Source organism: Astatotilapia calliptera, chromosome 3 (genome assembly GCF_964374335.1).
Source record: "Astatotilapia calliptera chromosome 3, fAstCal68.1, whole genome shotgun sequence".
Classification (NCBI taxonomy): Eukaryota; Metazoa; Chordata; class Actinopteri; order Cichliformes; family Cichlidae; genus Astatotilapia; species Astatotilapia calliptera.
In genome coordinates, this window is record NC_137424.1 from 66,493,225 (window position 1) to 66,507,107 (window position 13,883).

The 13,883-nt window shown below is 40.6% G+C and overlaps 1 protein-coding gene across 1 annotated transcript in view; it reads left to right on the plus strand.

The window, feature by feature from the left end:
• LOC145425605 (low affinity immunoglobulin gamma Fc region receptor II-like) overlaps positions 1–13,620 on the plus strand; it is a 137,008-nt gene extending 123,388 nt beyond the window's left edge. Inside the window, exon 5 of the mRNA XM_080298806.1 lies at positions 13,394–13,620. Coding sequence (XP_080154932.1) covers positions 13,394–13,593 — 200 coding nt within the window. The 3' untranslated portion in view covers positions 13,594–13,620. The remainder of the gene's footprint in view (positions 1–13,393) is intronic.
• Positions 13,621–13,883: the final 263 nt, after the last annotated feature.

Sequence of the window (13,883 nt, forward strand, 5' to 3'; positions counted from 1 at the left end):
TCGGAGGCAGAAAGTGGCTCAAAACTCAGCTTTTATTGCTGGATTGCAAAAAGTGGCAAAACGTAACAGAAATCCAAAATCCAAAATTCCAAATAAACTTACATGACCAGGCAAACGGAACACACAGCATAAATGAGAGTAGATCACAACACAGACACAAAGAAACACGGGGCTTAAATACACAGAGGGAGCAATCAGGGAATGGGTAACAGGAGGGAAACACAGCTGGGGCAAATCAGAACTGACGAGACAAAAGAAGCGTAACCTGAACACACTGAGATAAGACAGAGACCTTCAAAGTAAAACAGGAAACACATAACACAGACTGAACAAAGACACAGACTCACTTGCAGGCACTACAGAGGGAACAGAGACGTGGGACCAGGGCAGACAAAGACACTGACTGGACATGGGGATATAGGAACTAAGGATACACAGAGACGCGAACTAGACAAGGGGATACAGGTGATAGGGGAGACAGAGCAACTAGAGAAGACAGAGACATAAACCATAAGACAGAACTCAAAGAAACCAAAGACTAGAAAGTATAAATAATATAATAAACTCAAAAACCCTGGGTCAACGACCCAGGCATCCTAACAGCAGGAAGGTGTCGCCACACAGACAACATCTCCCTCTGTGTGACTGTATGTGTCTGAGCTCCTGATCTAAAGTATCATTTAGCTGTAGGTCAAAACCGACACAATCATATATTTTATCTTCGATGCAATGCACCTTGGAGGTGCCACAAACATCGTTTTACATGACATGATATCAAAATTGACACACAACACCCGTGACACAGGCAACATCGCATAATGGGGTCTTAGGCTCCAGCCCTTTACCACGAAGGAAGGAAGATGGATATAAGATGACTCATCTGGGTCAGAGGACATCAGAGCTTACGTGACATTAAAACTGTAGCTGCCGGTGTTATTGTGAGGTTTTTCCGGTGACGCCATCCCAACGCATGGCAGTCTAACGAGTAGCTCTCTCATAATTAATTCGTTCACCCCGTGAAGTGTCATAATTATTACCAATTTTTAATAGATAGTAGAGATATAAGCGGGGTGAACATGGGGAAAAGAGATAAACAGAAAGGATCGGCAGAAGAACGCGTAAACGAAGGGTTTTCGGCAGCGGCATCGCCACCTCGACATGAAGCCAATGCTAGGGCTAACATGGACAAAGGCTTGGCTTTGACCACGATACTGGAAAAACTACGGGACTTTTGAAGAGAGTTCCAAGAATTTAAATCAGACTTGGTCAGAGCCAATAATAGGATAACCGAAGCAGAAACCCGTATCGCGAAGATGGAAGACCGGGTCCAAAACGTGGAACAGGTGATGCTAAAGATGCTAAAAATTATCGGCGAGCAAGAAAGTAAAATCGCGGATCAGGAAAGCCGGGCCCGGCGAAAGAATCTGAGGCTGTATAATGTCCCCAAAGGAGCGGAGGGGTCTTCGATGCCAGTTTTTGTGGAAGAAGTATTGACGGAATGCCTCAACCTCCCCCAGGGCACAGAGCTTGGTATCGAGAGAGCACACCGGGCTCTGGGAGCAGTGAGGAACTGAGAGGGAACCCCACGTTCCCTCTGGAGATATACTGTTCTGTCGAAGTGGGTGAGATAACAAATACTTTCCCCTTACTAGATGATTAAGATTGCTATAGAGACTGTGGAGAAATGCATCTTAAAGGAGTTATCAGGGGCCCTTGCCCTTCAGCCAGTGGAGGTTTCCCCCTGTTTATGGGATTTATGTGCCAGGGTCTGATAGGAATCACGTTGTTTTTTTTTTGTTTGTTTGTTTTTTTTTTTTAATTTGTCCGGTTTTGGATAGTTGTTGTTGTTCATTGCTCGGGTTTTTAGAGGGAGTTTACCAGTCGATAAGTTACTTAAGTTTGGATACTTTATTTCGGAAAAATGAGCGCTAAGGGAATTAAGGTTATATCCTTTAATGTGAACGGGCTCACGAATCCGAAGTAGAATTTTGACTAAAATTAAGAAAGATCAAGCACAGATAGTATACTTACAAGAAACACACTTGAATAATAATGAACATGAAAAATTTAGGAGGATGGGCTTTACAAACATGTTCTCCTCAGCGTATGAATCCGGTGTTCCAGATCTACTGGCGTTTAGATCTACTGGCGTTTAGATCAACTGGCGTTGGTTGAACAGATGTGTGGCAGACTTGCGTTTCAGGAGCTGCTACCGACAAACCTGCAAAAAAACGGCAAATGTGTCACCTGTGACACTTGTGAGGTTATCTCAAACACACTCTGTCAGTTTTGATGCTGTTGAACAACAAAATGTTTAAAAATGTGGTGACCTGGTGATATCCTCATGCGCGACGCGATCGCGAAAACAGCAAACAAGTAACACCACGCCGATGTTGTTCACAGGACAGCAAGAGTAAACGATCGGGAGACTATTGTTGTCCTTATCGTTCCCCTCGCACGGTTTATTTCTCCGGTTTCAGCGTTTTTGCTTCACAACTAAAGCGAGCAGTTTACTTTGTGTACACTAACATGGACTCGAGTCAACCAGCGCCACCTCTGGCCAAGTGCCACAGCCTACAGCCAGATCAACCTGTGACACACATCTGCAGCACGTTTGAATCCGTGTCATGCACATTTGTACCTTTCAATTGTGTCTGTTTGTGCGTCATGCAAATAAACCTTTGAAATGAATGAAATGATATCATATATTCCTTATTAGCCTACATTTGTAAAAAATTCCAAATTATATACACAAAGTCATAGAAATCACCACTCCAATTGGTCATCATGATTTTGATATTCTCTTTTTCCATAACAATAAAATACGCCTTTGAAAAATATGACACATCAATATTTCATTAGTGTTGTCACATCACATCCTGTAAGCAGAGTCTGCCTGTGTTCTTTCCCTGGAAATTAATATTTCCAGCCAATATAGGCAATCCATCAACATGGCTGGAGAGTTGGTAGTTATATACAGTCTGCATAAGTGTGGTTAATCCAATGAAGATTTGTAAGGAGATGGCAGTTACTGTGAATTCACAGCAGTTACACAGTGATTAGTAATAAACAGTCAGTGAGAGTGAGTGGATTTAAGAAAGTCAGTGACTCAGGTGTGTCGCTTGGTTTGTCATCTGTGAGACTGGAGGAGACGTAGAAATCTTTTGTTTTAAATCTTAGTTAGGAAGATTCCTGTTTGAAAACAAGCACTTTTTGTGAGAAATGCAAGAAGTACATCTGCAGAAAGCACACAGTTACATTCTGTCCAGCATGTGGACAAAATCGAAAATGTTGAGCATTGAAAAACTGAGAACGTTGGGCAAGTTCAAAAGACGTGTTTGTAAGAACGAAAAACCATATTGTTCCTAAAATAGTTATGGAAAGTCTAACTGTTGTATGTCTGTGTTCTACATGTTTATCTAATGGAAAATAAAGGTGCTATTGTTTTATTGCAGTTTCTTGACAGTTCTGAGTGGATTTACACAGTACGGGTCAAAATGACCCACAACAAAATCAATGTCACTTTTTTTGTTTTTCAACATAATACAAGGGTTAATTTCCAAAACTTGCTTATGATCTTCAATTTGTAGCAGATCCACTATCACACAGCAGCTGGAGCAGTTTCAAATGGAGGTCAGTCCACTGCTGCCACCTGTGGCCAAGTGCCATAGCCCACTACTAGATTAACTTGTGACACATCTGCACCTGCTGCTATGATCACAGTGAGTAGAGGCTGAGTGGCTGCACTAACCCCTGGTACATCCAGATCTACCCACAAACATGTTGAAAGATGCAATGGCAACAATGTGGATTGTCAACACTAAAAACAATCAGTAAGCAAAGACAACAGGGATCACTTTTTTCTGTTTATTTAGCATGCACAACATTTGTAGTCGCCTTCTGCACAGGGGAAGTCCACACACACTGTGTGGTACCACTTTCCACAGAAGGTGCAATCTGCAAGATTGAATGAGATTGTCAGAGTCATTGTCTGACTGTTTATTACTAATCACCTGCAGTACATTCACAGTAACTGCCATCTCCTTACAAATGTTTATTAGATTAACCACACTTATACAGACTGTATATAACTACCAATTGTAAAATGTTTGTTCGCAGAGAAAAGACGCAGACAGACTACGCTAACGACATGTGATGTTACAACACTAATGAAATATTAGTGTCATTTCATTCATTTCAAAGGTTTATTTGCATGACGCACAAACAGACACAATTGAAAGGTACAAATGTGCATGAAACGAATTCAAACGTGCTGCAGATGTGTGTCACAGGTTGATCTGGCTGTAGGCTGTGGCACTTGGCCAGAGGTGGCGCTGGTTGACTCGAGTCCATGTTAGTGCACAAAGTAAACTGCTCGCTTTAGTTGTGAAGCAAAAACGCTGAAACCGGAGAAATAAACCGTGCGAGGGGAACGATAATGACGACAAGAGTCTCCTGATTGTTTACTCTTGCTGTCCTGTGAACAACATCGGCGTGGTAATACTTGTTTGCTGTTTTCGCGATCGCGTCGCGCATGAGGATATCACCAGGTAAACTCGCCACATTTTTAAACATTTTGTTGTTCAACAGCATCAAGACTGACGGAGTGTGTTTGAGACAACCTCACAAGTGTCACAGATGACACATTTGGCGTTTTTTGCTGGTTTGTCGGTAGCAGCTACTGAAACGCAAGACTGCCACACATCTGTTCGACTAACGCCAGTTGATCTAAACGCCAGTAGATCTGGAACACCGGCCGCAGACGGGGTGTGGTGATCTTGATTTCCAGGGCATTGAACTTTGAAAAGTCATTCGAACTTAAAGATAAGGATGGGAGGTTTATACTGGTCTGGGGAACAGTTGATGATAATCAGGTTACTTTAATGAATGTGTACGCCCCACCAGGAAGTGACTTAAGTTTTTTTAAGAACATTGTTAATATAATGGTGACAGAAACTCAAGGCCCTTTAATTTGCGGCGGCGATCTAAATGTACGCCTGCAGCCGGATCTAGATAGCTCTAATAGAAAGAAGCCGGGATCGAGTACCTTATATAAAATAATTTCAGCATTGTTTGACGAGGTTTAATTGATGTATGGAGAAATCGCTTTCCTACAAGGAGGGATTACGCTCATGTCTCAGCCCCACACTCCCTTTACACGAGGATAGATTATTTTTTGACGTTTGGAAGAGATAGGGATAAAATCTTAACATGCGAGATGGGCTCGATAGATATAAGTGACCACGCACCGCTGTATCTGACAATTGATATGAACGTATACCCCAAAATTTCAATTTGTAGATTGAATTCATCTCTGCTTAAAGATGTGGAATTTAGGAAAGTAACAAGGAAAGAGCTCAAAGACTATCTCGAAATGAATAATAATGGGGAGGTGTCACCCCCGATGCTATGGGATGCATTAAAAGCTGTCATGAGGGGGAAGATAGCGTTTGCCTCCTTCCAAAAAAAAGTAAGAGAGAAAAAAATGGAAGAATTACAAGTGATTCAAAAACAATTAGAAAGTGAGCACAAACATAAGCCTTCAGCGGGCACCTTGCAGAAATTAACAACGATTAGAAATGAAATAAATACGCTGAGTACACAAACGATAAAGAGAAAATTGTTATACTTGAAACAGAAATATTATGACGGGGGATCGCAATCAATGAAGATTTTAGCATGGAAACTTAAGAAGAAGATAGCGGAGAATACTGTAACTAAAATTAAACACCCAGAGACGGGAAATATAATGACTCATCCTAGTAAGATACAGGACGCCTTTGAATCATTTTATAAAGCATGGGAGTCCCAGGGGGGACTCCTGAATTCCTGAATTCTTTATGCCTACCAAGCCTTAATGAGGAACAAAATAAAATGATGATAGCGGAGGTGACGGAAGCTGAACTTATGAATGCCATCAATAGGTTGAAATCAAATAAGTCACCAGGCTCTGATGGTTACACCGCGGAGTGGTATCGGGAATTCGAACAGGACTTGATCCCTACATTACTCAATACTTTTAACTGGGTGTTAAAAACAGCGCAAATCCCGCCGAGTTGGAAGAAGGCTATCATCTCGGCTATCCCGAAAGAAGGGAAAGACAAAATGAAGTGTGGCTCATATAGACCCATTTCTGTCCTTAACATAGATTATAGACTGTTTACTTCGATAATGGCCAGGAGAATGGAAGAACTTTTACCCGACCTGATTAGTAATGATCAAACGGGGTTCATAAGACGACGACAGACCCAGGACAATATACGCAGAACTCTTCATGTAATACATCAGATACAGGCATCTAAGAGTACATCCATGCTTATGAGTATTGATGCAGAAAAAGCCTTCGACTCCGTAAATTGGGACTTTCTATACAAAGTCTTGGATAAGATATACCGACCTTGTCATTATGGTGGGAAAATTACGCTAGAGATTTATAGGATGGAGGAAGTAACAGCTCATGTCAATGACAGGGTGGGTTGGTTCCATTTGTGTTGGGATAAGTGGGTTCTATATGCCAATACCCATAAACCGAATCTTCTTTTCAAAGCTTGAAACCACCAACCTAGCTAACTGGTCACTCCCGACTGTTTTTTTTTTCTTTTCTTTTTTTTACTCTTTTTTCTTTCTCTTTCGTTTTGCTTTGTTTTTCCCTTGTAAATTGTGTTGATTAATGCCTGTAATCACCTTCGTGAAGTAATATTTTAGAAATAAAGAATTAAAAAAAAAAAAACTGTAGCTGCCTTCACCAGTGGGTCCCGAAAAGCCCTATATAAATGCAATCCATTATTATTATTATTATTATTATTATTATTGTTGTTGTTGTTATTATTATTAAAAGAATTAGAGGAAACATCACAAAGTCATGGATGAACAGATTTCTGAGTGTGTTGCTTCCTTTGGAGGAGGAATGTATGTGAGAACCAACCAAATTAGTCTGGATATCAGGAGCAAGGAATTCATTAATTCCTGATGGTAATTAATATTTTGCCCAGATTTGGCCATAATCTCTGAAATCTTTGGACTTGACTGACCACATTAACTGAGGGCTGACATTAGGCTAACTGCCTCAACTCTGCCTCACATATTCCCAAGTGACATTTAAACAAAGTCAGTTTAGCTTAGTTAAATAGTGTCAAATGACAACAACAGTTACCTTAAGGTACTTTATATTTTAAAGTAGAGACTACTATAAAAGAAAGAAAACTCAGCAATCAAACGATCCCCATTCTGTATGAGCAGTCACTTTGACGACATTGGGAAAGAAAAAATCTCTTTTATGCAAAAACCTCAATCCACCAGGCACAGGGAGGGGCGGCCATCAGCCAGTCAGAGATCTGCCTTGACACGTCGTAGATGAGCTGTGTCTGTTCCTTGGGATTTTACTATAAAAAAAGAAATCGCTGGAAATTTTTCCAAACTCCAAGAGAGCAAATTGGAATCAGGCTCCATAGCATGCATCTGTGAACAAGAGAGGGAGCTCTGCTTTAAAAGAGACCGTGATGGATGGATGGATGGATGGACAAGCTTCATATCAGTAAATCAGTGTTGACATATAAAATAGGAAATAAAATATTCTGTGTCTGTCTGCGTTGGCCAGAAGACAAAAGACAGAGTTTTAATGTGATCCCTTTAGAGCAGGGGTGGGCAATCTCAGTCCACGAGGGCCGGTGTCCCTGCAGGTTTTAGATCTCACCTTGGGTCAACACACCTGAATCACATGATTAGTTCGTTACCAGGCCTCTGGAGAACTTCAGGACATGTTGAGGAGCTAATTTAGCCATTTAAATCAGCTGTGTTGGTTCGAGGACACATCTAAAACCTGCAGGGACACCGGCCCTCGTGGACTGAGATTGCCCACCCCTGCTTTAGAGCCTGAACCATGGCTGAGATCGTGTTCATTGAACCTTATAACAAGTTAAAAATAATAGTCATAAAATTTCCAGATATGAGTTTCAAATAGGATCATCTGCAATCTTTTGTGCATGTTATTGCTCAGTTCATCTTAGACAAACAAAAACATATACAGGCAGGGCTGGTGTTAATAAACAACACTGATGATGTACAAGTCTAAGAAATAAACTCGCCCATCAAATATTATGTGTCTGGTGTCACATTTGGCATCCTTGAACAACTGAAACAGTTGTTTTTAGGAATGTGTAGTCCTCCTCCCTGTGCGATTCACTCATTTCAGCTGTGTTTCAGTCCTCTTTCCTGTGTCACAACCAAAAACATCATTTGTGGGAACACAAAGGAATGTTTGATGAGAAGGAGAAAGAATTATGATAATTTTGTCACGGTTCGCCGTTTTATTACAGTTCCACCAGGTGTATATACAAGTTGTGCAGGGGAAGTGATATATACAGAGCGGTGATAGGGAAAAGGCTCTGGGAAATCCAGGGAGGGGGAAAAAACACTTGCTCTTCTTCAGGCACTCTCACGATCAGTGTCTCTCCAAACACTCTCAAAACAGGAATGCCCCTCGGGGAACGCAAGAAGAAGGAATGCGCTGAGATGCCTGAGTAGACTTGCTCAGAAGTGGGCTGCAGTGATGCGAGTCGCACAAAACGATCCAGCGATGTATAGTAGTTACTCCCTGCACTAATGAGGCCCAGGTGGGCCGAGGTCGTGAACCTGCCGTGAGAGAGAGAAAACTACTGATCAGTGACCTGCTGATCCTCTGGGCCGTGACATATTTATATGTTTGAAGCTTGGGAATTTCACCCAGCAAATATATCAAAAGGTACTAATTACCAACAAGGTCCATTAAACTTCAGAGATGTTGTTCAGGTCATACAAATGGTTTCCTGACAATGATTGCAAGCGTTAAATTGCATCGTGAGCCACACACAGCCAGCTTTAATGACTGCCAGATAAGGGAAATTCCTTTTTTCTGTCACTGTACAGAAGTTTCACTGCACTTTTAAACCTAATATGAGAAGAAAAGAAGTTAAAACTTAAGTTTGATGCCTCTGTTTTAGAGCTGTCGAGGTCCTGGGTCGCTGGAAAAGAGTTTTGAGTTTGTTGTTATTATTTTTTTTCCATTTTGTATTAGTTCTTAGGGTTCAAGTCTTGTGTTTAGTTTTTCTATTATCCCTACCTGTGTCCTCTCCCGGTATTCTGTTCGTGTCCCCGTTTGTGTCGTTTGTGGTTTCTGTTTGACTTTGAAGGTTTGTGTCTCGTCTTGTGACTGATGACACAAAGTTTGAAACTTTCTGGGTCACCAGAGATTGAAGTCAGTTATGTCTGTTTCATTTCTAAAACTGATATACTTTCTACTTAAGACTCAGCAAGTTACATTTTAAAGGTCAAAGTCAGCAACAGAAAAAGGAAAACAAAGACAAAAAGGAGAAGCAGCAACACCTTTGTAGTGCGGCTCGGAGAAGCAGTAGTAGTGGTGCAGTAGAGCTATGAGCAACGCACCGAGGCCCAAACGTCTGAATCATTAGCTGATTCGGAGAAGAGTCAGGAAACACAGGGCTGGGTCAGAACAGTAAAGTTCACATAGTATTCCTCAAGTATTTTTCCTGGAAACATCTACGTTATTTGATACACGGCCCTGCTTTAAAATTATTCAGAAAAAACAAAGAAAAACAAAAACTTCTAGATAATCTTGGTGTAAAGTCGACTTCCACATGGCTGGAAAACAAAGGCCTCCAAAAAGCAACTCTTGTTTACTTAATCCCAAAGAAGACAAGAATGGCATTTTGTCCTTGTTTATAGCCAGATGTTGTCCATCTTGCGTTCTGGTTCTTGTTTGTGCTGTGATTTTTTTTCATTATCATCTACTAAACTAAAACATGTACTTTTTACTTTGATTTAACAGCATGAATGGCTGTTTGCTTCTCTGTAGTGAGCCTGCGATAGACTGATGAAACACATCTGAACTACATGTGAGAGAAATGATTGTGAAATTTTCCATTTGTTCCCTCTCTCAGAGAAACATTATTCTCTTACAGTGTTTTCCTTCCTGTAACTAAAGGTCAAAGGTCAAGTGAAGGCCTGCATGTGCTTTGCAAATAGAAGCTCCTCTGCTGCCACCTACTGGTCGTTACTAAGCAGTGAATGATGTCTGTTCATGGCGCTTACACTCACCGGCCACTTTATTATGTACAATTTCTTCACAGCAGTGACTTCTACTTCCTCTTCTTGCCTGGAAGTTGAGGATCACAGTTATTTATGTGATAACCTGGCTGATTGTGGCTCAAGAGTTGGCAGTTCGTCTTGTAATCGGAAGGTTGCTGGTTCGAGCCCCGGTCTCGGTTGTTGTGTCCTTGGGCAAGACACTTCACCCGTTGCCTACTGGTGGCGCCAGTGTCCAGAAGCCTCGCCTCTGTCAGTGCGCCCCAGGGCAGCTGTGGCTACAATGTAGCTTGCCATCACCAGTGTGTGAATGGGTGTGTAAAATGCTTTGGGGTCCATAGGGACTAAGTAAAACACTATACAAATACAGGCAATTATCATTTAATCAACCTCAATAACCCTGTGGAAAGGATGAGACGCTGAAGGTCTCCATATTTTCTCATACTAGATGATGACAGATGGTGTAGATATCCTAAATATTGAGAGATCCTCAGATTAAACCTTATTTGTTTCATTGGTTTCATTTTGATTGAGAATAATTTGACCTATCAGAGACCAGCAGCTTGATTCTGGTGGTTGGATATAATAATGTATAAAAAAACAAACCCACAAACTTACAATAAACAGACAAAATGGGGAACCGGTAACAGATAAGATAATGTTTGAAACTTATCCGAAACATTTCCATATCTAAACTCTTCCAGGCCTATTTACTGCAAGACAATTGATCATAAGAGCAGCTTCAGCTGTTCCACTGGAACAATGTCTAACTGGCATCTGTGAAGCCCCACACTTACTTCAGTCCTTACTCTGTACTTCTAAATATCAGCTTTAAACTGAATTTATCATGTGAATTGTTGCATCATTTAACCCCATCTGTGATTCTTTTACCTCACCTTCTTCTGAATATCAGATTTTCCCCTGAGTAATTACAGTATTTTAGTAATAAATAAATAAAATTTGCCAGATCTGTGTCATGGTTGACCCAGGGAGCAGACTGAGACAGCACATACTGAATTTAAGATCTTTATTTTACAAAAGCAAAATTGTAAGTCATCATTTTCCTTACGCAGTACTGGAGCTACATCGTGACATTAAGGCGACATCAGGGAAACATCAGACATGATGGGCTTGGAGTACTGAGTGTAGGGAGACAAAGGAGTGATGGCTCAAAATGACTCCTCCTGGCAGTTCTAAGTGATTAGCTCTAATGTTTGTACGGACTTTCAGTGAGTGATCAAAAACATCTGCAGGTACATTCAGTGTTGATATTTGACACATCTGAACCACAAGGATACAAAATAAACTGATTAATATAAACTGTGTGGAGTCGCAAATTTTGAAGCCAGCATGATAACCTTATCTAACGGATGATATGGAGATCCAGCTTATTTAGATCTGATTAACATCAGTTCACTAAAGAAAAAGACCCCCTGAAAAGATTAGAATTGTTGAGACAGAGTTTAATACACTGAATCATCTGAACAGCAAGAAAGTACATAGCAAAGCAAGCAAAGCAATCTCGGGGGTGTAGAGTAGCACAAACAGCAAAGCCCGTTAACTGCCCCTGCTGCTGGGTAACGTTCCACCTGTCCTCCAGTCAGAAACAGCAGGTGCAGGGTCAGGTACAGGCCACGTTCCTGCCAGGGGTGGTCAGGACTCTCAATAAGGGCCATCTGCAGAGGGGCAACCTTTGAATAACCCTTTGCTTAGCCTTATCTCAAAACGCGGTCAGACATGGCACATTAATGAAAATGATTAAATCTTACAACAAGCAGTATGCATCAACGGGTGCTCATACAGGAAGTGGCATAATCATATGATATACGTGTGAATAATACTTAACTGAACTACATCACTAAGTTACATGCAATTTAAATTTATTGGGTAAATGTTTAACATGCTGATTCTGATACAGTGGACCCTCGTTTATCGTGGGAGTTATGTTCTAAAAATAAAAATAGGTGAAATCTGCAGGACCAGTGCCTGGATTGATTACAAGAACGCCTATGACTCAATGCCCCACACCTGGATCCTGGAATGCCTAGAACTATATAAACATGTACATGTATATATATACGTGTATATATACGTGTATATATATATGTATATATGTGTACATATATATACATATATGTATATATATATGTACACATATATATATACATATATGTATATATATGTACACATATATACATATATATATACACGTATATATACACGTATATATATACATGTACATGTATATATATACGTGTATATATACGTGTATATATATATGTATATATGTGTACATATATATACATATATGTATATATATATGTGTATATATATGTATTAATTATGCTGCAATAGGTGTAGGCTGCTGGGGAATTCCCATGATGTATTGAGTGTTTTTTATTCAGTCACCTTTCTCACCCACTATGTATTAATAGACCTCGCTGCATTGAATCGTACTTGTTATCTCTGTCTCTCTTTCACAGCATGACTTTATCCTGTTTTCCTTCTCTCACCCAAACTGCTCACCGCTGATGGCCGCCCCTCTCTGCGCCTGGTTCTGCTGGAACTTTCTTCCTATTGATTTTTATTATATTTATGTTATTATTTTATTCTAATTTTTGAGTTCAAAAATCATATTTGTATGCATAAACTGAATAAGTAACTGAAGTAATTTGGACACAACCCTCCACACCTAGTCCTGGAAAAAGAGCCATGTGTCAGGTCAAACACAAATGCAAGAACAATCATGCCACTGTGCGATGTGTTCAGATACACATGTGGTAAATGCAGACTACAGATACCATGGCAGTGCCAGGATTGTGAGTGATTGCTGAAAATGTTGAAATGTACTCACTCACTTTTTATTATTATTTGTAAATATGTGTACAAATGGTTGGTTTTTTGTACTGTATTTATCAATAAATCTCAGCAACAAAGGACATACACCCATGTGTGTTGATTTCTCCCTAAGATGGCAAACTGAAACACTCCAAGTTGGTGACTTTTGGAGATTTATTTCCCTGGATGATTGAGAATGCATCAAGACGAACACAAAAGGAAGTTCACAGCTTTTAGCAGCTCCCCCACCCCCTCATTCACACACCCCCACTCCCCTCCCTCCAGAATTCCCAGGTAACAACCTAATTTACATATGAATGACTAGACAATTTAGCTTCCACTTGGCTGAAGCTAAAGCCTAGCTAAAAGCCTACCAGCCATTTGGCTGGAAGGCGGGTTTTAAAGGTAGAAAGGTAGAAGGCTGGGCACTGCTGCTCTCGGGGGACTCTAAATGACTGTGCTTGCTTTGTTTTAGACAAACCCACCACCACACCTCCACCTACATCCACACCTCCTCCTGATGATAAACACGTGTCACATGTCCGTGTCATCCTCCCTGTGTTGACTGCTGCATCAGTCTGTGTTGTGGTTCTGCTGATTAGACGACTTGTTCACAGGAAACCTGAAGGTGAGACTCAGACTTGTAGACTATACGTGTCCAGGTTTGTTTTGTAGAACAAAGTAAAGTATACACTCATTATGATCACAGATGACATCATGTACAGTAACATCAAAATATCAACTCACCAATTACAGTCAGCCAGACAAAGAGGTAATATTGTATTTTGCTGGGTTGGGGGGTTGCATGTTTGTGGTATTTATAAAGTGTTCCTACAACACTTTTATTTATTTACTTACTCAGGTTACTTAAAACTATGAATACATAACTAAAAAAACTTGTTAAAACAGTTTAATCGGTGCCTGTTTCTTTTTGTTTTAGTTTCAGCGCAACTCAGTTGTTCATT